The sequence below is a fragment of the Sciurus vulgaris genome (assembly GCF_902686455.1).
Source record: "Sciurus vulgaris genome assembly, chromosome: 3".
Taxonomy (NCBI): Eukaryota; Metazoa; Chordata; class Mammalia; order Rodentia; family Sciuridae; genus Sciurus; species Sciurus vulgaris.
The window spans coordinates 39,080,867-39,106,698 of NC_136463.1; the positions used below are offsets into that span (position 1 = coordinate 39,080,867).

The 25,832-nt window shown below is 35.8% G+C and overlaps 1 protein-coding gene across 5 annotated transcripts in view; it reads right to left on the reverse strand.

The window, feature by feature from the left end:
- AP2B1 (adaptor related protein complex 2 subunit beta 1) overlaps window positions 1-25,832 on the reverse strand; it is a 114,160-nt gene that overhangs the window by 71,234 nt on the left and 17,094 nt on the right. For all 5 annotated transcript variants that reach the window (XM_079133555.1, XM_079133556.1, XM_079133552.1 and 2 more), the window contains 7 exons: window positions 25,079-25,184; window positions 19,338-19,473; window positions 17,227-17,472; window positions 4,602-4,792; window positions 2,375-2,596; window positions 1,944-2,064; window positions 1,730-1,825 (listed from right to left, as the gene is read on the reverse strand). In XM_079133555.1, the coding sequence (XP_078989681.1) occupies window positions 1,730-1,825; window positions 1,944-2,064; window positions 2,375-2,596; window positions 4,602-4,792; window positions 17,227-17,472; window positions 19,338-19,473; window positions 25,079-25,184 (1,118 nt within the window). The remainder of the gene's footprint in view (window positions 1-1,729; window positions 1,826-1,943; window positions 2,065-2,374; window positions 2,597-4,601; window positions 4,793-17,226; window positions 17,473-19,337; window positions 19,474-25,078; window positions 25,185-25,832) is intronic.

A 25,832-nucleotide genomic window follows, 5' to 3' on the forward strand; every position in this document is an offset into this window, starting at 1 on the left:
TTGCAATCCTCTTGCCTTATCCTACAAAGTTGCTGGGATTACAGGCATATGCCACTGCTCCTGGTCTATTAAACTTTTATTAAGTGAAGAGAATATGGAAGAATACAATTGAGACTTTACGTGATAGTTTTTTAAAAGAAAACAATTTCAAAACATTCTAAAACTTAAAGACCAATCTATCATGTTATGATGTACTTTTTTAAAAAATATTTTTTAGTTGTTGATGGACCTTTTACTCATTAATTTATATTGGTGCTGAGAATTGAATCCAGTGCCTCACACATGAGAGGCAAGAGCTCTACCACTGAGACACAATCCCAGTCCACAATGTACTTTTATGTATTACCACATTATGTGATTCCTGATGGAATGCCACAGGAAGTATACAGCATCTCCTAAGACATATTCTTGTCAAAAATCTTTAACATGTCTGGGCATGGTAGCACATACCTGTAATTCCAGCAACTCAGGAGGCTGAAATAGGAGGATCTCAAGTTTGAGGCCAGCTTCAGCAACTCAGTGAGGCCCTAAGCAATTTAGCAAGACCCTCTTTCAAACCAAAAAATAAAAAGGGTAGGAGATGTAGCTCGGTGGTAAAGCCCCTGAGCTCAATCCCCAAGTCCTCATTACCCAACCCTCTTTCAAAAAAAAAAAAAAAAAAAAAAAAAACACAACCAAAAACCTCAACATGAATTTTACCAAGCCTCTAAATTTAAATATTTAAAGGGGACAGAGAAATGAGATCAATAAAATCACTAATATACAACAAACCATTTAGCCTCTGGGAAGTTCTGTAAGCCTTCAATAAGTACTCAATCCCTTATAAAGGATACCAAAATAAAGCAGCTTGGGAGGTTGAGGTAGGAAGATCACAAGTTGCCAGCTTAGGCAACTTAGGAAGACCCTGTCTCAAAATAAAAAGGACTAGGGATATAGCTCTGTGGTAAAGTACCCCTTGGGTTCAATCCCCAGTAACAAAAAAAAAAAAAAAAAGAGTCTTTATCTTGTTAGATATATACAGTACACGTTCATTCCAGTTGGATAATATCTGTTGCATTAAAATACAATAGTACCCCTCGCCCTTGAAAGGGAAGGGACACCAAGGAGATAAAAGAGAAAAAGTATTTCCTTAATAAAATCTTCTAAAAGTCCTATAATAATTTAAACTACCATAAGCAAAAATATAATTAAAATGCTAGGTTGATGGCAGCACACTTGTAATCCCAGCAACTTAGGAAGTCGAAGCAGTAACACAGCAAGTTCGAGGGCAACATTGGTAATGTAGGGAGACCCTTTCTCAAAATGAAAAAATAAAAAGGAGCTGGGTGCAGTGGCACCCACCTGTAATTCCAGCAGTTTGGGAGGTTGAGACAGGAGGATCACAAGTTCAAATTCAACAGCAACTTAGCAAGACCCTGTCACTAAATAAAATGTAAAGAGGGCTGGGGATACGGCTCAGTGGTGAAGCATCCCTGGGTTCAATTCCCACTACCAAAAAATAAAAATTAAAAAATGAATAAATAAATAAAAAGAACTGGGGATAGCTCGGTGGTGGAGTACCCCTGGGTTCAATCCCTAGTACTGAATAGAAAAAGAAACTAACAAATAAACCCTTTAAACTATTAACTATGTCCTTTTTTATTTTGATAAACTTTACAAATTTTAAAGAAAACAATGAGAACACTCAGAAACACAAAATGTGTGATTTCAACTCCCACTGGACACTTACCTCCACCTTGATGGCACATCGTCCAATGGCCCGGACAGCTTTGCGAACAAAGTCCACATCCACCTCAGTGGCATATTCTTTCAGTTCTGCCAGAACCTGTCAAATATCAAGGAAGTGGGTAATAAACAAGGATTCTCCAACAGCAAACTCACTTCTGAAGGCCAGACCTTAAGCTCTAAATCATTACAAATTTGAGACTACTTTAAAGTCTGACCTGAGCAATGTTGGCTTGGGATGCCAGACGAATCATGATGTCCAATTTCTCTAGTTTAACATAGATGGGATCATTATACTTCACAAAGAAGACTTTTATTTCCTGCTTCAAGATTTCAGGCCTGTGGGACACAGAAACACAAAAAGAGGAGGTAAAGACATATATTTATTGATCTATCCTTCTGAGTCTGTATTAAATCTGTGTGTCATTGCTCTCTTCCCATTCTACCACCAGGAAAAAAAACTCACAAACTTCCTCTATTCTTTTTCTTCTTTGTTTTGCAGTGCTGGAAATTGAACCCAATTGTTTTGCTATATAACATTTTCATTTTCATAAATTAAAGAGATTAATAATGACCTATCAAATATTGATATTATTAAATTTATTTCAAAATTACAAACACTTTAATCACCAATTCACTATTTCCCAACCTTTTCTGGACAATTAGGTTGATGTTCCTCAGGGCGACATACTGCACTTCTGGCTCCCCGGACAGCAAAGTGACAAGTGGAGGAGCTAACTTCTTCAGTAGCATATTATAGTAGTCAGAGTCCTTGGGTAACAACTCTAGAAACTTCATTAGGACTTTCACCGCTGAAAGCACCACTGCTGAGTTGGCATGGGACAGCCGGGGGGTTACCCGCTCACAGATGCTGGGGGCAGAAAAGGAAAATTAATATCTTAGATCATAATTTCTTTGCTTAATCCATTTTATAAGGTACTGTTCAGAGTTCCATGGCCCAGGTATCAAGAAATTAAAGAATCAGTTAGAAAAGTCAAAGCTCCATGCTTAGGTCAAATTGGGATCCAACACTGCAGAAGCCTCATTCCCAGAAAAGTACAGACAGAGCAGGAATATCAGAAGACATCAGGAAACCAGCAACAGGGGATGTTCAAACTGGAAGGAAATTAGTGATACCTCAAACACTTGAGCTCATGCCATTTACCTTCTGGTTTTATAGTCCTCTTTGTCTCCCCATATTATGTTAGGGCTCCCTGCCTCACAGCCCATTTCTACTCAACCTATAAGAAGTCAAATTAAGCATTCTGAGAGTTATTTCATAGTGAGAGATAGCAACTCACTTGTGATTTAAGGTTTCACTGTAAGATAGAGAAGAAGGTGAATTGGCAAGAAAAACTACCTAACCCCATGCCTTTGGGATAATAAGCAAAGTTCTGAAAAGGGTTTGTTTTTATAAATATCAGAACATCATTGCAATATTCTCCCAACTTCTTCCCCTTCTCCTAGGCCATGCCACCTATGCATAGATGCCTCATGAAATCTTGGGTATTTAATTATCCATGCAGTATTCTCATAAACTAACTTATTTCTAATAGTTGTGGACAACATAAGTAGATAGCTTACTACCTGTATTAAGGATACAAGATATGCAGGCTGTTATTCTTTATTCTCTCTTCTTCCTATACCTACTTGCCTAATTCCTGACCTCCTCCTGGTTTTCATACAAATATCACCTTCTCAGTAAGCCTTCTCTGACTACCCTTTTCAAAAACTACATCCCCTCACCCCCAAATGTCTAGCATTTCTTAAGATCTTTCCCTTTCTTTGTCTTACTTGCTATCACCTATTTCCATCTAACATATTGCATATTGTATTGTATATGCATATTATACATACTTCTACACCTAGCCCTCAGAATAAGTGCTCCATGAAGATTATGGGTTTCCTCTGTTTACTGCTGTGTCCTTGGGACCTACAGAGTGCCTGGCGTACAGCATGGGCTTAAATATTTGCTGAGTGCATGAATGAATGAGTGTTAATGTCAGTGACCAAGAGAAAATAAAATTCTATGTGAAGTTTTTTCTATATTTTTTACTTTCAATGATGGAAGAAAACTACTGGGGGTTTCAGTTAAGTCCACAGGGAAAAATTTCCTGGGGAAGTAAGGGGCACTTATATTCTAATAGCTTGAAAATCAGTTTCAGTCAGGCAAGGAAGGTTCTTATTTACCATAATTAAAATGTCAACTTTAATAAAGAGCCAATTTTTTTTCAGAAGTATCTGCCTAGTATGCTGTATATACACCCAAAATGCTCAATAAAAATTGGTGATAAAACATATATGTGTAGATGAATTCAGTAGTCAATTTCTGACAGTCAAGGGAAATCTGTAACACTAAGAAAGTAAAGGGCTGAGAAAAATCATGATGTGCTTTCCAAAATCTCTAAATTCAGACTGATATGATTTCTATATATAATGGGAAGTAGCATATATTTTGCTGATTTAACATACTTTTTCAAGTACTAAATTACAGGTATAGTTCAGTTAAATAACTATGGTACGAAGTCACTTACTATGTATCTAACAGAACAAAAATGCACAGACATTCGGTAATCTTTATTTGCCAAATGGCTAGGAACTAAGAAATGGGAGACAATAAGGAAGGAAGTTTAGCAAAGGTATTGCTCAAATAAGAAATGAAAAACATACATTTCTTAGAAACAATTGTTTTTGGCATGGTTTACTCCACAACCTAGAATGTTCCTAAATTCAGTGAGAAAATATTTTGGGGACAAAAATGTCTACTGTACAAGTCCCTGAATCTCCTCAATCATACAGACTATTATTCTAACAGCATACACTAGAACTTACTGAATCAAGCAGGACTCTTAGCTACTATCCAGAAAAAGACTGACCTCTGAGCTTCCCGGTCATCTTTGGGGTTGTAATTAGACAGGCAGTCCAGGATGAAAATCTGGCCCCATTCTGTGCACTCATTCAGAGCTGTCAGCAGCTTATTAATGTTCTGTGGGTTCAGATCAAGTAAGTTGCTGTTTGGGTGAGACTCACTGATTTCAGATAATGCTGCCACAGCATTAGCCACCACCTAGGAAAGAAACAGATGTGATCTTGATGCACCCAGAATAGCACAAATGATGTCCAACACTTAATCAACCTTTGCTGGATCTCAACTCATAATCATTCCTGGACATTTTATATAGTCAGTCAGAAAGAGATAAGTTATTTTCAAAACATATATTAAGACACCAGTAATAACAGCATATATAGCTTCCTAGTAGTCAGGCAATCCAGAATTATACCATCTATTGGCAGAGTTGCACATGTTTAACTATTAAAAGGTACATTAAATCATTCTAATAGTACTCAAATTATCAACAAAATAAAGACATATGAACAGCCATAAAAATGAAGTCTAAGAAATATGTACATTGGATAACAGAAAAATCTAGGTCAAAAAAAAAATTTTGGTACTAGGGATTGAACCCAGTGGTACTGTACCACTGATTCACATCCCCACCCCTTTTTTATTTTTATTTTGTGAGGGTCTCACTAAGTTGTTTAGGGCCTAATTTGCTGAGGCTGGCTTTGAACTTGTGATCCTCCTGCTTTAACCTCCCAAGTCACTGGGATAACAGGCATATACCACCACACTTGGCTTAGGTCAAATTATTTTACAGATGTATATACATAACGGGGAGGTGATGGTCTTGATCAAAGGACAGGTCCTGTAGTAGAAATAGGTAGATTTGAGACCAGTTGCCAAGAGAACATATCTCTGAAAGATTCAATATCCTTGTCTGAAAACTTGGGAAAACTGAATCCATCTCACAGATTAATTTAGTTTGAAAATAAAAAAATCAAATGACATATGGAGAAGGGCTTTTGACAGAGTCCTATACAAATTTAAGGTGGCTATACTATCATAGTTCATCAAGTATAAGTTATAGATTTTCACATTAAGGTCTCTGAAATTGGGATGCATTTTACAATCAATGGCCTGGCAGTTTAAGAGAAGAAATTTTTCAGGGTAGGGATGTAGCTCAGTGGTAGAGAGCTTGTCTAGCATGTGTGAGGCCATAGGTTTAATTCCTAGTACCATAAAACAGAAAAACAAAAGAAAGAAAACATTCTTCTTTTCTAGTAATAAAGAAAATAATCATCCAACTTATAATCAATGGAAATGTAGACTCAATGAAATATAGTATTCCAAATATATCCTTTTTTTCAGAGAGTAAATGAAAAATTTCTATCCTAGGTAAGAAAATACGTCTGCACCTGAACTCACAAATTTGTGAATTATGTAGCTACAAGATGAAAACTCAATACATATTCTATCAAATTAGAACACTTTTAACATAACTAAAAAAAGTTTATCATCAATGAACATCTGAAGTTATTAAAAATGATGAAAACACTCAAAACACACAAAAATATTACCCTTCAGCCATGAACAAGTGAATTTCAAAACATTTTGTAGTAAGAACGTGTTACTAAAGATTAAAAATGTGAAGCCGAATATAAATCTGCTTAAGTATAAATGACATGACAGCATCAGCAATTAAATATATATTGAAAAGATTCTCAAAAATGTCAATCCAGCTGGGTGCAGTGGTGCACACTGTAATCCCAAGCAATTTGGGAGGCTGTGGCAGGATTTAAAGTTCAAAGACAGCCTCAACAGATTACGGAAGCACTTAGCAACTCATTGAGACCCTGTATCTAAGTAAAATTTTAAAAAGGGCTGGTGATGTGGCTCAGTGGTAAAGTCCCTGGATTCAATCCCTAGTACCAAAGGGGGAAAAAAACTTGAGAAATGGAGTTTTGAAATTATCCTTTCACTAGCAGGAAAAACCATCATGGCTATAATTTAGCTACTGGTTTTAGTATCTACAATATCTACATAGCCTGCAGATTATTCTTCTATATAATTTTGCCTAGAAGATAAATGTGAAGAGAATATAATTTAAAATGATACTATTCATTATTATGTAAAGGATAATAATGGTATAAATAGCATAATATCAAACTGTAATATGGTGATTAGAACAAAGATTCCAAGATGAAGAAATCAAAGAACCACTTGGTAATATGATAAGACACTGTAATGTTATGAAGACAGATCAAGACCTACTGGATAACATATGAGGTTCTTTTCTCACTTAATTTTGTTTGCTGACTCCATCAAGCAAGAGATTACGTGAAATCTAAAAGGCATACAAAGAGTGAAACAATCCTCTCTGTGTGCTTCATGAGCAGGGAAAAGATATTTTATTTCTCATGCTTAATAAACTCAATTAATCTTATTATAAAAATATCACAATGTCATATTCGAAGAGCAAATGCCTATTCTGATCTACTGCTGCCAACACATGCCCAATCTTTGTTATCAGTTATCTAAAATAAGCCTCCTAGCACAATTATCATTTCTTCTAGTGAAACTCTTTTTTTCTTCTTCTTGTAAGTTAAATAAACCTCCCAGCAACAGAAAACAAAGAAGAAAGGTAAGAATTGGGATTTCTAAAAAGAATAGGAAGAGAACAGAAGGATGCCAAACAGAATGAGCAATTAAAATTCTTCTGTTATCATCATAGGCAACTGAAAATTAAACCATGTATACAATGAAACTAATGCAGTATAAGTTCTGGTTGTTTAAACAGGCTGTTCCATTTATCATATTAAAACAAGGAAGGGAGAGAAAGAAAAGTCAGTCTAATGAGAAGATACAGAAAGATCAGAGAATTAAGCTGTTGAAAAAAAATTGACAAGACAACAGTGATCAGTGTTCAGTCACCATCTGTGTCAGTGACGGCTGGAAGGAATGCCCTCCTGCCCCTGTGCCAAACCTCTGCGCCTCTAAAACTCCTTGAGATTCTTTCCATTCCAGCTCTCCGCTTTTATCTCCTAATCTTCACATCCAGACTGTTATGTTTTCAGAAATGTCCTGAGACAGGCCATGAGGAAGTACTTCAAATCCTCCTAGTCAGTGAACCATTTCCCCCACTCTAATGGAAACCCGAAATAAGCCAGTCACACTGAATCTGAGATTTTAAAAAAAATTTCAATGGATCTTTTATTTTATTTATTTATATGTGGTGCTGAGTATCAAACCCAGGGCCTCACACATTGCCAGGCAAGCACTTTACCACTGAGCCACAACTCCAGCCCCTGAATCTGAGATTGATGAAAAAAAGGACTGTCTTTAAGAACCAACTAGGTGGAGAGGGACAATCATTTGTTGATGCTTACACTTACACTATGCTTCTTTGGAATTTTGTACTAGGTACATATATTGCTTTTAAAAGTTAACTTTTAAAATTACAGATTGAAATTAAAATTTATTTCTTCCCAGAGAGCCTTCTTCAGACAATATACATAAGAATGGGATTTAGTAAAAAATCACAAAAGAACTAATTCAACTTTTATAGTAACTGCCTTAACTTCCCTGAAATATTGAAACACCAAAGAAAGTTATACCCCTTGCACTTGAAACATCACTTTGGTTTTGAACTGTTAAGACAATCATGTGCAATATAATCCCCCTAGAAAATTGGCATTTCTTAGGAAACAATGCTATAATCTCAGAAAAGTCAGTTTCCAACACAAAAAGGGAGTCGGTAAAGATAGATTTGCTTTAAAAATGAATTTATAAACAGGGTTTCTTAAGTGAGCTTTCTCAGTACATGAATTGATTTATAAAAAGTTGGCTTCTAGGTTACAAAGAAATATACCCACAGTATTAAAAAAAAAATTAAAAAACAATCAAACCCAAAAAACCTACCCTCTTTTTCATCTTGCCTCCAAGTTTATGGTAAGTTCTAAATTCTGCACCCTTTCCCTTCATAGACTTAATGCAATATAGATGTATTAAAACTTTATACATACATATATCCTCAGAAACATATGTACATACACATAAAATCTCAATCCTAGACAAATCTTTTTTCTGCCTTAACTGCAGACTTTTTTGCTCATTTGTTTGTTTATAGTATTAGGGACTGAACCCAGGGGCTCTACCACTGAGGTTTTACAGCCACAGCCACCACCCCCAACCCTTTTAAATTTTAAGATAAGGTCTCACTAAGTTGCCCAGGATGGCCTGTTGAACTTGCGACCCTCCTGACTCAGTTTCTTGAGTAGCTGGTATTACAGGCATGCACCATTATGCCCAGAAGATGTCTCTTATTTGATAGTTCTTTATGGACCCCTGGAGTCACCTCAATTTTTTGTTAAGGTAAACAATTTGTACTCTGGCTTACTTTACATTATGCCTAATTAAGTGATTTGCCCAAGAGATAAAAGATTATAAGAGTTAAACAAATTTATTGAACTTACTCATTGCCATTAAATCCTCATAAAAACTCTGAGGTGGTTGCTATTAAAATTCACCTACTACAGATAAGGAAACAGGCTTAAAAGTTCAGCAACTTGCTTAGGTCAATATAGTCAGAAAGAGATACCTGCTTGAATCTAAACTCAAAGTCCATGTCTGATTCCAGTGTCTGAGTAGGTACTAATCACTCTTGCCTCCAGCATTTATTTACAATCCTTAGACATGTGAACTTCAATGAGGGTAAGAGAGAAAAGAAGTGTGTGTGTGGGGGGGACAATGGTAAAGATAATAGAATCCAAACATTATTTCCAGAAAAAGGTGGCATGCAGATTTATATAAAAAGAAAAATGTATTTTTCTTCTTTGTATATTTCAGAGATAATCATATCCTGGCAGTACTTAAAGAGGCAAAATTTACTATTCAGCTATAAAATCTGATTTACATGCTATATCTATCTCATAAGCAGAAATTCTAAGGACATAATCTGACCTCATTTTTTTTTTAAAGGAGCAAGTTGGATATGGTTAGAATAAAAATGATCATTAAAAAAAAATTCTAGAAGGAAGTCTAGAGACACACTGAGAGTGGAATATTATAGTCAGAAGCACCTTTGTGAGAACCCTCAAACATTTCTCTGTCCCTTAGAATGCTTTTCACTCTGCACTCTAATTTCATCCTCCTTCGTAACCTCAGAACCCAAAAAGCATCACTTTTCAGTATGGTGACTTTCTCCTAATAACTAAATTAGTATTTGAAGGGCTTTGATTTCCAGCAATGACCGTCGAGGTTACACATACTCTAAACAAATTTATGCTTCAGTTTTTCTGTTCAATATTTTTTTTGGGGGGCTGGTGCCAATAACAACCTGAATAAAGTGAAAGCAATAGAATAACAAATCAAAACTATTATAACACATAGTTATAATAGTTTACTATGTAAACTATTATAGTGGTTTACATATTTTCATCCTTTCAGCAACAGTTTGGAAACTTGTCATCTCCTTTATGGAGCTGCTTCAAATGACATGTACAACACTAGCAACATGTATTTAATCTAAGAATTTCAGTCATTATTCTCTCTTCATAGACACAATGATTAAGTAGTACTAGTTAAATTTCCCCCACTCACAAACAAGTAAAACTTGGAGCTTATACTATAAACCAAAACACTGTCCAAAAACACTGATAACATGCCTACCACATCACATTCCTTAATATTCCATTGTCCCCCATGCTCTTCCTTGGAAGGAGAGCTAAAATTACATAGTTAAGCCAACATATCCTGATTATGGCAAGAAGGTTTGATTACTTATTTTAACAAGCAAAATTAACAAATGATAAAATTCATCTTATGTGGCATAAGATATGGTCTGTCAAATTGCAAACATTCTCAAAGCCAAAATACTAAAAATAAATAAGACAAAAAGCACTCCCTTAACAAAGAGTTACATACCAGAGGTTCTAAAGTTTCTGAAAGCATGCTACAACATGAATCAAATAAAGCCTTTTCTCTCACACCACTTATGATCTCCCTTTTGAGAGTTAAATATTTCCATGACAAATTAGAGTCTTGAGAACATCTTAAAGGAAAATAAGAATCAGCCTTCAACTTCTGAAACTATATACAACAGACTGAATTTTCAGGAAGTTGCTGATGAGAACTGCTTTAAAGACACATTCTTACACAATTATTTGTAAAAGTAATTCTGCAATGATATGGTAAGTAATAACAAAGTTCATTTGTGGGTAAGGTGCCCTCAACTTTAAAATTTTTAATCTTTAAAAGTTTTCATTTTAAAAGTTTCTTTTTGGGGGCTGGGGTTGTGGCTCAATGGTAGCATGTGTGGGGCACTGGGCTAGATTCTCAGCACCACATATAAATAAATAAAAAATAAATATCAACATTTTAAAAATTATTATTATTGTTTTTATTTATTTATTTATTTATTTTTGCAGTGCTGGGGATAAAACCCAGGGCCTTGTGCTTGCAAGGCAAGAACTCTACCGACTGAGCTATCTCCCCAGCCCTAAAAATTATTTTTTAAAAAAGTTTCTCTTATAATCTTAAAAATTTAGTTTTTTGGTTGTTTGTGGGTTTGTTTTTGGGGTACCAGGGACTGAACCCACGGCCTTGCATTTGTTGGACAAGCATGCTACACTGAGCTACATTCTCAGCCCTAAAAATTTTCTCTTTTTAAAATGTTTTTAAAGAAAATTTGATGCTGAAAGATTAACTCTTCTAAAATCACTAATATCCAGCACCACAATCACTATACAAAAGAGAATATACATTTGTTGTCATTGCAGCTTAGTCTATAGTAGATTCAGTTTTAAGAGTTCTGCAAGTCCTCTGCTTTAATGCTCACAACAATCCTCTGACAGAAACACTATATTTAATCTCCATTTTGCAGATGAGGATACTACAGCTTAGGGCGACCACACAGCTAAGAAGTGGCAGAACCAGGATACAAACTCAAGTATGTTTGTTTCCAGACCTTGAATTTGCTAGAAGAAAAAACTTTTGGTACTGTTTTTGTAACTTTTCTGTAAATTTAAATTAATGCCCCCTAATGAGTTTATTATTAAAAAAAAAAAAAAAAAACTAAGTCAGTAATAATATGATACAGTAAATAATCTCCACAAAGTGTATTATAAAGGAAAATAAAAAGTGTTCACTTTCTCCATAAGCAGAGACAGAAAAGTGTTCATATTGAGTATTGGGAAATTCAAGAGTCAGGCAATGGGCCTTACATCAAAGCAGTCTCCAATGAGTCCACTTACTCAACACTCCAATTCTGTAGAAATTAATAGCAGATCTTCCTTTAGTTCCAATGTAACTGTAGTCACTTGAGGAACTCAGACTCACACTGAACATATTACCTACATTACTTTCATCAAATGCCCACCACATAATGATACTCATACACGCCTAAAATTCCACAAGTTCCCTAACTTATTTATGAACATTTGGTATGAAGAACATGCTGCATTTCTAATTTCACCTGTGTATAATATTTTAATTTTATAACTATTACTTATTAAAATATATTTAGGGATTAAGAAATCCCATTAAGGCACTACATTGACATCATTACTTTTCTCTGCACAGTTTTTACCTATCTTTAACAATTCAACATTGTCCCCATTAATACCAAATAAATTCTGACAAAAATCCTCCTTGAGCTTAGAAAACAATTTAGACAGACTCAACTTCTTTAGTATTTATCATTTCAAACTGACAACAAACCACTGCACAAGTAAGATTTCTAATGCCTAAATAAAAATTGTAACAACCAAAAGGTGCATGTTAAAAGTATGTTCTTCAAGAATAGTTGCAGGGCTGGGGATATAGCTCAGTTGGTAGAGTGCCTGCCTCGCAAGCACAAGGCCCTGGGTTCAATCCAGCACCGCAAAAAAAAAAAAAAAAAAAAAAAAAAGAATAGTTGCAGTTTATTAAGCATTTTCTACGTCAGGCATTATTTAAATTTTTAAATAAATTATTCCTCTATCTTCAAAATAATCCAGTAAAATAGCAATTTTACAGATGAGAAAACTAGAGCTCATTTCAAATAACTTGCTTAAGGCCACATTTCTAGTTGTCAACCAACCCTGAACTCAAATAGCATAACTCTGGCTCTAAGGTCTACACAGGGTGAATATCCTTTATCCAGAAAGTCTGGAACCAGAAGTGTTTCAGATTTCTGATTTTTTTTTTTTTTTTTTTCAAATTTTGGAATACTTGCATACACATAATGAGCTGTCTCAGGGATGGGACCCAAGTCTAAACACACAATTCATGTTTCTTTTACACAGCTTAAAGATAACCTTATACAATATGAATGTAACCCATCACATGAAGTGAATTTCCCACTTGTGGCATCATGTCAATGCTCAAAAGGTTCCCGATTTTGAAGCATTCAGGATATTCTGATCAAGGGATGCTCAAGTGTCCGATCTCTAAGGCTTTACAACTTAGGCACTATTGACATTTAGGCCAGGTAGGGGGTGGGTGTGGGGATACACTATCCTGTGTACTGTAGGATGTTTAAAGCTCTTGGTCAACATTTTACACTCATATTACGATATTTCAAAGTCACTTCTGCAGATTCTCTAGTGCTTTCACATACAGCATGCCCTTTTGAAGTGCTATTAGAATTCTAAGGCAGAATCCCCTGGAAATGTTCATTTCCTGTGTGAGTCTAGTATTTACTAGTGCCTGCTGCTGCCACCATGTGGAGTAGCCTCTGAAAAAGTGGAAGAACAAAACCACTCCTCGAGAACAGTAAACCAGGACTCATATCCATCCTAAGAAGAGGATTAAGATGATTTCATAATAAAACAGTATAAAAACAATAGCTGGTCCACAACCTTGGAAATGGGCTATGCAAAAAAAAAAAAAAAAAAAAAAAAAGTCACTTTGAGAAAATCAAACAGATTTCTATACATACACATAAATTCTGTTGTATACATACATCCATGAAGTCAGTGAGTAGTAATGGATTTGGGGACCCAGACTAGGTCAGAATCCTAGCTACATTACTACTAGCTGCATGACTTTAGTATAGTTCTTTAGTCTCTCTGTACATCTCTTGATCTGTAGCATTGAATAACTTCTTCACAAGATATGAGAATTAATTGAAATAGTGTACATAAATGTATCATCATGCCTTGAGTAGAAGGCATTTAAGTTTAAATGTCTCTTTTCCTAATGACACAAGACCTTAGAAACTTGAGTTGTTTGAGCTACTGAACCTTATATTCTACCTCCATACCTGTGAAGTTAATTTATCTAGTTACTTAGATGATCTAATTCTTAGCAGCAGCATTTGGTCCTACTAAAAAGAAACATCAGTGTGATGATTGTAATATTTCATATAAGATTGCTTTTTATAAATGTAATTTCTTTTTTAAGGTTACAAAGCAGGGCCTACAGTTGAGGTTAAAAGTATGAATTTGAGGTCAAAAGTAACCACATGTTGTATAAGTGTTGGCTATCTTTTAAGTCCAAGCTTTTCAGTTCTTCACTAAAACAGCAAGAATAAAGTGCTCAAAAAATGACTTGACTAGGCAAAACAAGGCCAGGACAAGAATGAGGCAAGTGAAGCATGGCACAAAATTTAAGAATACAGACTTCTCTCAGGCTTGTGCAGGTATATGGCCAGCAGTGAGTTCTTAATTTTTTTTTTTTTTTTGGTACCAGGAATTGAACTCAGGGGTACTCGACCACTGAGTCACATCCCCAACCATATTTTATATTTTATTTAGAGACAGGGTCTCACTGAATTACTTAGTGCCTCGCCATTGCTGAGGCTGGTTTTGAAGTCTTGATCCTCCTGCCTCCCAAGCCGCTGGGATTCTAGGTGTGCGCCACTGCACCCATCCCTCTTTAAATTTTGCACTCTGGGTGCCTCTCCAGAAATATCAAACAGTATCAGAGAAAATTTGCTATTGCTACTGAGAAATCTCACAAGAATGTAAAAAGACTTTCTATTTAATGGGCAGTAGATTCAACAATTAAGTAGCCAATGCTGACACCCTGCTCTAGGAAAATCTGAAACAGAGACCAAAAGAATGAGCTGAGAGTGCAGCTCAGTGGTAAAATATTTGCCGAGCATACCTGAGGTCCTGGGTTTGATCCCCAGTACCTCAAAAAATAAAAATAAAAACTATAAATTTTAAAAAGAGGATAAACAATAGATAGTCCTGCAACAATTTTTTAAAAAATCTACCACATGAGCTGGGACGTAGTTCAGTTGGTAGAGTGCTTACCTCGAAAGCACAAGGCCCTGGGTTCAATCCCCAGCACCACAAAAAAAAAAAAAAAAAAAAATCTACCAAGTAACTTAAATTTTCTCTACAAATAAAATTTGTGAAAAATCTCCCCAAATCACCTCTTCCTCTTGTTACTATAAAAATAAATTGAGAATTATTAAAGGTATTATATATTTTACTATAATAGTATAATATATTAAATTCAAACAGAAACACATTCATGCATTGCCTGCTTAAATTACATATAACTAGGGACTGGAAAAACAAAAGCAAAACAAGATTGGCATGTATTGATAATTACTGAATCTGGTCATTTATTTTATTCATCTGTTCTTCCTATTCTGAATATGTTTAAAGATTACCATAATAAAAAGCATTTAACAAATGGCATACATATGTTGCTTGAATGTTATGGACAGAAGAAAACCAGCCCTCTCTTCTACAGCAAAAGCTTAGAATAGGGGCTGTGGATGTCACTCAGGGATACAGTGCTTGCCTACTAAGTGTGAGGCCCTGGATCTGATCCCCAGCACTGCCAAAAACAAAAAACAAAATCTGAAAAATCCTAGAATAAATCAGATAAACAAGGCTTGTTCCAGAAACTGTATTCTCTTAATTGATCTGGATAAACATTACGCAGGCTTAAAAAAATGCTTTTACTGCTAAATACTTAGTCCTTAACCCAGAATTTCAGGGGTTCTGCACGAATAGCCTTTTCCCCCTCTGGGACTGAATTGCCTGCAGGAAGATTAATTTTCACCTCAATCCACTCTTCTACTCCCCACCTTCTCCACTGAGAGACTCATACCCAAGGCCTCCCACATGCTAAACAAGTGCTCTGCCTCTGAATTATATCTCCAGCCCTCTATCCATTCTTAGCATCACTGAATATTTAATAAGTTTCCACAGGGTACATGACATTCTGCTTATCTGGTTGGTGCTTGAAACCCAAAGTCTTCATCTCCTCATTTATCCTCAGAGAACTTTAAAGACAGTTGCTCAAACTAACAGTGAATCAAAAACAGTGACAAAAACTCAAGTTGGTACCAGCTAAACATTCCATAAAACAGATATTATTGCCTTATAAACTTATTTCTTTATGGAATCTTAAAAAAAAAAAAAAAGTCACATAGTGCAACTTGGGGGGCCGTGGTTTGCACAAAAATTAGGATTATTCTTCCAACACTGATGGTTAAACCCTTAGAGAAGACTTGGTTCCACACCCAACCCTAAGCCTAAAGGTGGCTGAAAGATTCCTGATGATAGTCAGAATAAATACCTCCAAAATATGTAGCTTGCTTCATTCTTTGACCTTACTACTATTCTGAAAATATAATAAACAGAAAGTCAAGATTACCCATAGAGTAAGATGAACCAAATGATATCGAAATGCAGAGTACATAATTTGCAAGAAAGAAACAAAATCAATTTCAGACAAACTCTAATGTTTTCCCTCCACTGAAAAAGTTCAGCAAAAAAAATATTTAGAGATTATCTACTGATTAACTTCAGCCTTCCATTAAATACTGCACTAGGCAAAAAGTGGAACACTTTAAAGAAAGTAGCTATTCCTCCATCTTCTTAGTAATGACAGTGACCACTCAATTCAAATAAATGTCAGTGGTTCACTTGATCTTCTTCATTATGTAAGTGTGCGTGACTATGCCAGGTTTAAATTTTAAAAATAAAAATTTTAAAAAGCTAGGCACACTTTTTTTTTGTATTTTATTTAGAGCATTGAATAACTCTAAATCCCAGTGGCTCCGGAGGCTGAGGCAGGAGGATCACAAGTTCAAAGTGAGTCTCAGCAACTTAGTGAGTCCCTAGTAACTCTGAGAGACCGTCTCAAAATTAAAAATAAGAAGGCTAAAGATGTGGCTAAGTGGCTAGTATGGAAATAGAAACTGAATCAAAATGATCTTTATTGTCTAATTTTTTTTTCTTTTTCGTACTGGGGATTAAACTTAGAGGTGTTTTGCCACTGAGGTACATCACCCCAGTCCTTTTTACTTTGACACAGAGTCTGGCTGAGACTGGCCTCAAACTTGCAAATTCTTCTGCTTAAGCCTCCCAAGTTGCTGGAATGAGAGGCATGCGCAACTGCTCCTGGGAAAAATAATCTTAAAATATGTGAATGCACGTATAAAAATTTAAGGTAAAATCACTTGTAGAAAATTATTAAAGTGCTGGTTTATTTCAGAGGAAATACCGAGGTAGGTACAATACAAAGTTTTGTTTTAAGACTTGTATTTTAGTGCTTATATTTTTGGGCAATTGTCCCAACTCAAAATGAGAGGTAATAGCAGTCATGTTTCCATAGGTACCTGTGATCCAACGTTCCAAAGACAGGTTTATGTTAAACATGTCTTGAAAAGGGACACATTTTAAATATTGTTCTTTATAAAAGCAGTTTATTACCATAGGATTTGAATCTGCTATGAGATCCCGTAGAGAATCCAGAAATCCCTGATCTTCCACCATTTGGGCATTGATATCATGGAGTTTTGCCACACAGACTGCTGCTGTTTTCCGAACATAGGGGTCTTCGTCCTTCAAGCACTTGCGCAGGGGCTCACAAAGATATTCTGTAATTTTGTCCACCCGGATGCACCCCATGGTCCTAACTGCCAAGGCCCGAATCAAAGGATTGGGATCTTCACAGTCCTACAGAAACAACAATCAGCTCTGAGTCTATAAGGTAAACAGTTTAGTTGATACAAGCTACAAGAGAATATTTTATTAATTTAAGTTTCTGGTTAAACCTACACATCACAACATAATCTTGCACACTATTCCTTTTCTAAGTACAAGCTTTAGTTGTCTATTCAAGAGTTTAGAAGGAAGCCAGGCATGGTGGTACATGCCTATTACCTCAGCAAGTTGGGAGGCTGTGGCAGGAGGATCAAAATTTGAGGCCAACCTGAGCAACTTAGCAAGAAGAAAACCACTTAACAGTTTAACATACACAATAAGGAAAAACTTAGTATTCAATCCAAGGCTTACCATATAAATCCATGCATAGCTCTAACTTTCAAAATATGTAAAGAAAAATCTTTCCAATAGATTGGAGAGAAAAAGCACAAATGCTTATAAAGGCACTAAACATGGAAAGATAATAGTGGCAAACATGAAAATGGTGATTGTATTTCATCTATGAATCACCAGGTGGGGAGAATGAAAGTTATCTTCTCTCTGACTTTGTATAATACAGAAAAACACACACACACAAAAAGCCCTAAAAAATCTTTGAGAAGGAAGAAAGTATATTGATTATTTTTCAAACTTTAAATAAAAGTTAATTTTAGAAATGCTGTCATTTCTCCTCCTCCCTCCTCCTCCTCCTTTTTGGTACTGGGGATTGAACCCAGAGGCACTTAACCAATGAGTTATATCTCCAGCCCCTTTTGTTTTTTATATTTTGAGACAGGGTCTCACTAAGTTGCTTTGGGCCTTGCCAAATTGCTGAGGCTCACCTTGAATTTACAATCCTCCTAGATCCTATTGCCTCAGCTTCCCAAGTCAATGGGATTACAGGCATGTGCCAAAACATCCAGTTTTTTTTTTTTTTCTTTTTTAATGTAAACTAATTTCCAATCAGAGAAAAAAAAATTAATGGAAATAATCCCATTATTATGTTCATCAACTCTAATAGGAAAATATCTGACTGGCTATTTAATTACATTAAGGGAATTTTTGAGGTTTTAAAAGTTTTTAAAGATGTGACAATAGTACTGTGGTTATATTTTTGAAAAAGATTTTTTTAAACTTTTTAAATATAAATTTTTAATTGTCAATGGACCTTTATTTATTTTGTTATATGTGGAGCTGAGACTTGAACCCAGTGCCTCATACATGCTAGGCAAGTGCTCTACCACTGAGCCACAACCCCAGCCATGAAAAAGAGATCTTATTCTGACAAATTTAAGGATGAAATGATATGATGCTTAGGATTTGCTTAAAAATTATCTAGCAGGAAACGGGGTGGAAGTCCAAAAACTACACATATAAGAAGTATAATTATTAAAACTATAAGAAATGAGAATTTATTATAGTATGAATATGTTTAAAATTTTCCATAGTAAAAAAAACTTAAACATTTTAAGACCTATGAAGTGAAACAAAAGTAGTACTTCCTATAGTTTCTACTACTTATGACTCAGCCAATTTCTACAAAGATAAAATAGATAAAGCCTCAGGTAACAAATACAATGATAGGCCCAACCTTAATCAGCCTTGGAAGGTAAAACAGTGAGGTTTCACCTGGCTTTGTTCTACCCATCTGGCAAGGATACATGTACCAAGCAGTGCTAACAGAAGGCTCACAATATGGTTTGAACTTCCCTGGATGACACATGCTGGCATATGGAATGCTTAAAACATGAACAGTCCTACTCATTGCCAATACTTCCCTGGAGGCCTTCCTCTGGAACAGAGGTTGCTTATTTGCAATGCAGACACTAATTATACCAAGAGTCACTTCTAAAATGGTATTTGAAGAAGGGACTGCTCCAGCCCTTGGGAAAAGTTACCTTCACAAAGCTGTTGACAGCCATGATGGCCATGTCTGGCTGACTCTTGGCATAGTTCATCAAGTAGAGATATACAAGTTTCTTCAGTTCCAGGTTGTCGGTCTGCATACAGTTCACTACATCTGGAAAGAGAGAGCTGAGGAAAGAAGGAAAAGAGAAAAAGACAAGTGAACTGGTGTGGGAGTTAAGCTGCATGATAATGAAGCAATGGCTTTATATTACAGTGGTCTGATATAAGGACAATGTCCCCACAGTGACAATTACTTGCTTGTTAGGTTTTTGATTTTGGTACTGGGGATTGAACCCAGGGGTGCATAACCACTGAATCACATCCCAAACTCCACCCTCCCCCCTTTTTTTGAGACAGGATCTCACAAGGCTGTTCAGGGCCTCACTTAGGTGCCAAGGCTGGCTTTGAAGTCACAATCCTCCAGCCTCAACCTCCTGAGCACTGGAATTACAAGTGCGTGCCACCACACCCAGTTTACTTACCTTTTTAACATTACACACTCACACAAATGAAAATTTGAGTGTCAGTTTATGGAGGCCCTAAGCAACTTAGCAAGATGCTGCCTCAAAATTAAAAATAAAAGGGGATGGAGATGTTGCTCAGTGATTAAGCCCCACAGGGTTCAATCCCTGGTACCCCCCCCAACAAAGTAATTTTTTTTGTGAGTGTAATCAAATATAAAAGTATTTTATACCTTCCTCAAGTTCTAGTAATTTCATGATTTACCATTCTCCTCTAAGCCACAGAAAAGGTATTTATGTTCCCATTCATGAAATAACACCATTAGCTTGGAGGATTAAGTTTCTTGGATTTATTTATTTAATTAGTAGTGCTGGGAATTGAACCCAGGACCTTGTTAGATTTTTAAAGTATAACCTATATTATAAAAATATAGGTTAAAGAACCTGACAGGGGGGATTGGGGAGATAGTTCAGCTGGTAGAGTGCTTGCCTTGAAAGCACAAGGCCCTGAGTTCAATCCCCAAAAAAAGAACCTGACAGGGTGGCACATGCCTCTAACCCCAGTGAATTGGAAGGTTGAGGTAGAAAGATTACAAATTTGAGGCCAGGTTCAGTAACTTAGTAAGACTCTGTCTTAAAAAATAAGAAAGAAAAAGAGCTGGGGCTGTAGTTCAGTGGTAGAGTGTCCCTGGGTTCCACCCTGGGTAGAAGAAAGGAAGGTAGGGAGGGAGGGATAGAGCGGGGGAGGAAAAATTCAGGTTAACTATATAAAGTTAGAAATTAACATTCCCCCTAAGGCTTTATTAAAGTACTTTATAAATGTTAAATATTTCTACATATCTTACAACTAGTACAGAAGAAAAACAAATGCCAGGATATTTCTACAGAAAATTAAGAGAATAACTCAAATAGTATAGCTCCTGTACACACACACACACACACACACACACACACACACAGAAACAAGGTACAGAAATAGAAATTATTTACAAAGGAAAGATAGACTGCAAATCTGCAAATTTTTTTTTTTTTTTTTGTCTTTTTTGGAACTGAAAGTCAAACCCAGGGCTTTGCAAATGCAAGGCAGACGCTTTGCTACTGAGCTACATCCCAGCCAGACAGACTGCAAATTCAAAGAATCCATTACATCTCCAATGAAGCATGACTTCTATTTTGAAAGGCAGCAAACTGTTTACCTTATCTGTACAGTATCTCTTGTAGTTTCAGGTACATGCAGATATTTAATGAACACTCCAAAATGAGTTTTCTTTCCCTTTCCTAGAAGAATATAGCTCATATGCAGAATGACTTTAAAACCAGTAATTAATGTGGAATATTAACCCATTATAAACTTAAGATCCTAAATAATTCTATCAACCCACATAAGATCAAGATTTAACAGTTTAAATTTTAGAGGAAAAACTGTTAAGTATCAGCTTATAAAGCTAGAAACAAACTTTCCAATATGGTAGGAACTGGTCACATGTGGCTAGCCTGAATTGAGATGTGGTATAAACATGATATAAAACACACTGGATTCTGAAGACTGTGATAAATGTAATATAGAATAGCTCTTTAAAAATTGTTTACATTGACTGGTATGGTGGTGCAGGACTGTAATTCTAGCAACTCAGAAGAATGAGGCAGGAGAATCCCAACTTCAAGGACAGCCTCAGGAAATTAGTGAGACCCTGTCTCAAAAAGGTAGGGGGGAAGGCTGGTGATGTAGCTCACTGGTAAAGCACCCTTGGATTCAATTCCCAGTACCTAAACAAATAAATAAATAAAAATTTAAAAAGGTCTGAGGATGCAGAGTGGTCCTAGGTTAAATTCCTAGTCACACACACACACACAATATTTATATTGATCACATCTGAAATAATATTCTGGACATATTGGATCAAACAAAATTTACTAAAGTTAATTTCATCCATTTCTTTTCATTTTTTAATACAACTACTAGAAAATTTAAAAAATTATATATGTAGCTTATACCATATATCTACTGGATGATGCTGAACTTGACATTACTTGTAAAAGTGTTGCTTCCACTGTGTGTCTATTGAACACTGCTGAACTTAACATTAGTTGGAGGAGAGACTGCAATATTAACCTACAAATAGCTAATTTCTATTCTGTTTGTGCTCTTTCCAGGAACAACTCAAACCACATCTCTTCCAAGAAGAGTTCTGGCAAAATTCCGAAGCTTGAATCCTTCCTTTGTAGAAATCGTGCTGCATTTAATATGTACATTTTATGTTCAAAGTCTTTAGCAATCAGGAAAAAGCAGATCAAAACTACAATGAGATTTCATTTATTTTTAGTTGGAATGGTTGTCATCAAGAATACAAGTACCCTAGACCCCCTCCACTGCCAAAATACAAATACCCAGGCACAGTGGCTCACAAGTTCAAGGTCAGCCTCAGTAACTTATGAGACCCTGCCTCAAAATTAAAAATATCTGGGGGAGAAGCTGGGGTTGTAGCTTAGTGGTAGAGCAGTTGTCTAGCATGTGTGAGGCACTGGGTTCGATTCTTAGCACCACATATAAATTTTAAAAAATAATAAAATAAAAAATTAAAAAAATATATCCGGTGATGTAGCTCAGTAGTAAAGCACCCCTGGGTTCAATCCCCAGTACGCTCCCCCCCCCCAAAAAAAAAAGAACACAAATAGTATTAAGTGGAGAAAAAGGAACACTTTTACATTGTTGGTAGGATTATAAAGTAGCACAGTCACTATGGAAATCAGTATGGCGGTTTCTCAAAAGCCTAGGAAAGGAACCACCATATGACCCAGCTATACCGCTTCTCGGTATTTATCTGAAAGAATCAAAATCAGCATACTATGGCAAAACACTACTCTTGCAGAATATGTTGTTTTGGTTGAAGTGTAAGAAAAAAATCCAGCTTCATACACATACATACATAACTTGGAAAAGGGAGAAATATTTAAAAGTTTTTTCATGTAACTGGATATTCTTTGGCACTACTTCAAAAATGAGGGTTTTTCACTTTCTTCTTTTAGTCCATAAACAGCACTTTCTTAAGATATTTATAATGTGGAATCTGAAACCATATGGATAATGCTTTTTTTTTTTTTTTTTTTTTGCAGTGCTGGGGATTGAACCCAGGGCCTTACTGCTTGCAAGGCAAGCACTACCCACTGAGCTATATCCCCAGCCCTGGATAATACTTTTGTACTTGGTTTCACTAAAATCCATTCACTTATCATACATTTTGAATCGATTTTTTACCCATGTAAAATTTTATAATACATGCACTGGTCATTTGGAAATATTGGTTCACTGAGTTTGCAGATCCTTCCAATGTTAACATATTTTGTTATAGCACAGCAAATAATCACATTTATCAATTTCACAACCAATCTCATTAGAAAAGTATTTAAGCATTAGGAACCTATTGAGCTCAATTATGAGAGATGCAAATTTTCTGAAACTGTAAATTTTACATTAATGCTTGAAATTTATCTACTGTCAATTTTTTCCCCTTGCAATGACAGGTTTGCTTTGCTCATTTTGATAAAATGCATCCCAAATACCAAAGTCTGATTAAATATAGCTTGTCTGTCAATCATTCACATAAAAATGAATCTGCAATTCAAACAATCACACAGGGTTTTTTCTCAACCATCACACTTTGCAATGTAGGAAAAGAACTTTATAAGTAATTTCCATTTTATCACAGAATATTACAGAAACTTGTATTCAAAATTCAAGTTTTTTTTATTAAAATGTTATTTACTATTAAAGACTATCAAACTGAAGCAGCCTAAGAAACTAAAATGTTTTATCAATAGAAATACTTGGGTTTAACATGTATAAAGCCAAGCAAACCAACAATGTGAGATAATGAATTTCTATCACACTGTCATTTAAAAGGTTAAAGTTGTGCTGGGGAGATAGCTCAGTTGGTAAAGTGCTTGCCTTACAAGCACAGGGCCCTGGGTTCAATCCCCAGTGCCACACACACACACACAAAATAATAATAAAATAAATAAATAAATAAAAGGTTAAAGTTTATTTACTTATTTTTTTGTACCAGGGATTGAACTCAAGGACCTATTTTGTATTTTACTTAGATGCAGGGTCTCACTGAGTTGCTTAGCATCTCACTTTTGCTGAGGCTGGCTTTGAACTCACAATTGTCCTGTCTCTGCCGCTCCAGTGCCTGGCTAAAGTTTTAGTAGAATTTTAATGCTTCATGAAGGATGGTGCTAAGTATGTTGTGGTAACAAATATAATGACTGTTATGGTCAGCACCACTGCCTTGATTCATACTAAAGCACTAACAGTTTTACTCACTGCTACTTCACATCATCAGTGCAAACATAAAAATGATGAAAAAGGTTTAACTTCTAAGCATTATTTTAGAAATAGCTTTGACCTCATGGACCCCATGAAAGGGCCTTGGGAATTCACAAGGTCTAAAGACAATCCTTACTTATTTTCAGATGTTCTCTCACTAAATTATAGAAAGAAACAAAATCAGATCAAATTTATTTTGTTAACACAGATTTTCATCTTAAATTCAACAACTGAATATGGAATTGTTAAGTTGAGGTACTGGCTTGAGCAAATTAAAGAATATGTGAGCTTCTGCCTCTTGTTATATTTTTATCATCTAAAATTTCCTCAGCTGACAGATTTGTAACTGTGTCAGCACTCAGGAGATTTTATGTATGCAACAAAATCAAAGTCATTTCACTCTTCTAAAAAATAAACAAATTACTTAAGTCAAGAGTTAATATAAAACTATACTTTCGGGCTGGGGATATAGCTCAGTTGGTAGAGTGCTTGCCTTGCATGCACAAGGCCCTGGGTTCAATTCCCAGCACCACAAATAACAAAAACAAACAAACAAACAAAACTATACTTCCTGATGATGTTTTCATCGGAATGAACCCATTGTTATAGGGTTTTTTTTTTTTTTTAAAGAGGCAAGCTTGCCAGGATGACTTCAAACTCTTATTCTCAGGCAATTCTCTAGTCTCAGCCTCCCAAATATCTGGAATCACAGGAATGTACCACTGGGTGCAACAGGTCTATGATTTTTTTTTTTTTTTAATTGTCAATGGACCTTTATTATTTATTTGTATGTGGTGCTGAGAATTGAACCCAGTGCCTCACACATGCAAGGCAAGCGCTCTCCCACTGAGTCACAACCCTAACCCCGGTCTATAATTTTAAAGAAAAGCAACAAAGGCCATAAAATGGGGTATGGATCAATAGCAATAGTGACTACTCTTACCTAACATCCTTCCCCACAGTCATAGCAGCAATCACTTTCTTCACAGCCTCCTTCCTCTTTTCTTTCTTTTCATTGTTGAGTTCAGCTTTTAATTCAAAGATTTCTCCTACAAGAGATGAGAACAAATGGGTGAGTATCCAGCACCAGACAACCAGAGCAGAACATATTACACTATGGAGTTACACCAGGACAACATGGCCAGCAATAGAATAAAAAATTATAGGTATGCAAACTTCAAAGCTCTAGAATATTTACTAACCCACTGATAAGAACACCACAAATAAGTTTCTAAGACCTTTTAAGTTACGGTTTAAGGTGAAATTCAGATCTTTGTGAACCACAGAAATGGGAAAAAATAAATCTCATGATATGTAACTATGCTGGGAACAGAACAGTAACTGAGGTATCATTCCTCATCCGAATTTTATGGTCCTGAGAAGAAAATAAATGTAGGCAAGGAGCAGGCTGTTAACAACAAGTGTTTCCAAACCAGAAGAGATAAGTATCATCTCATATACCCACTCCCAACTTTACAGATAAAGAAAAGAGGCTCGAAGGTTACAAAATTTAGTGATAGAGTTGGGCTTAACACTCTGTCTCCCAGCTCTCAAATCCAGATATGCTAAAACTTGGCTACACCCTACTACCGTCTGAGAAATGTTTAATAATAACAATGCTTAGGCTCCACTATGGAGCAAATGAATCAGAATAACAAGAACTCTATTTTCTTTTTTCTTTCTCGCTCTTTTTTTTT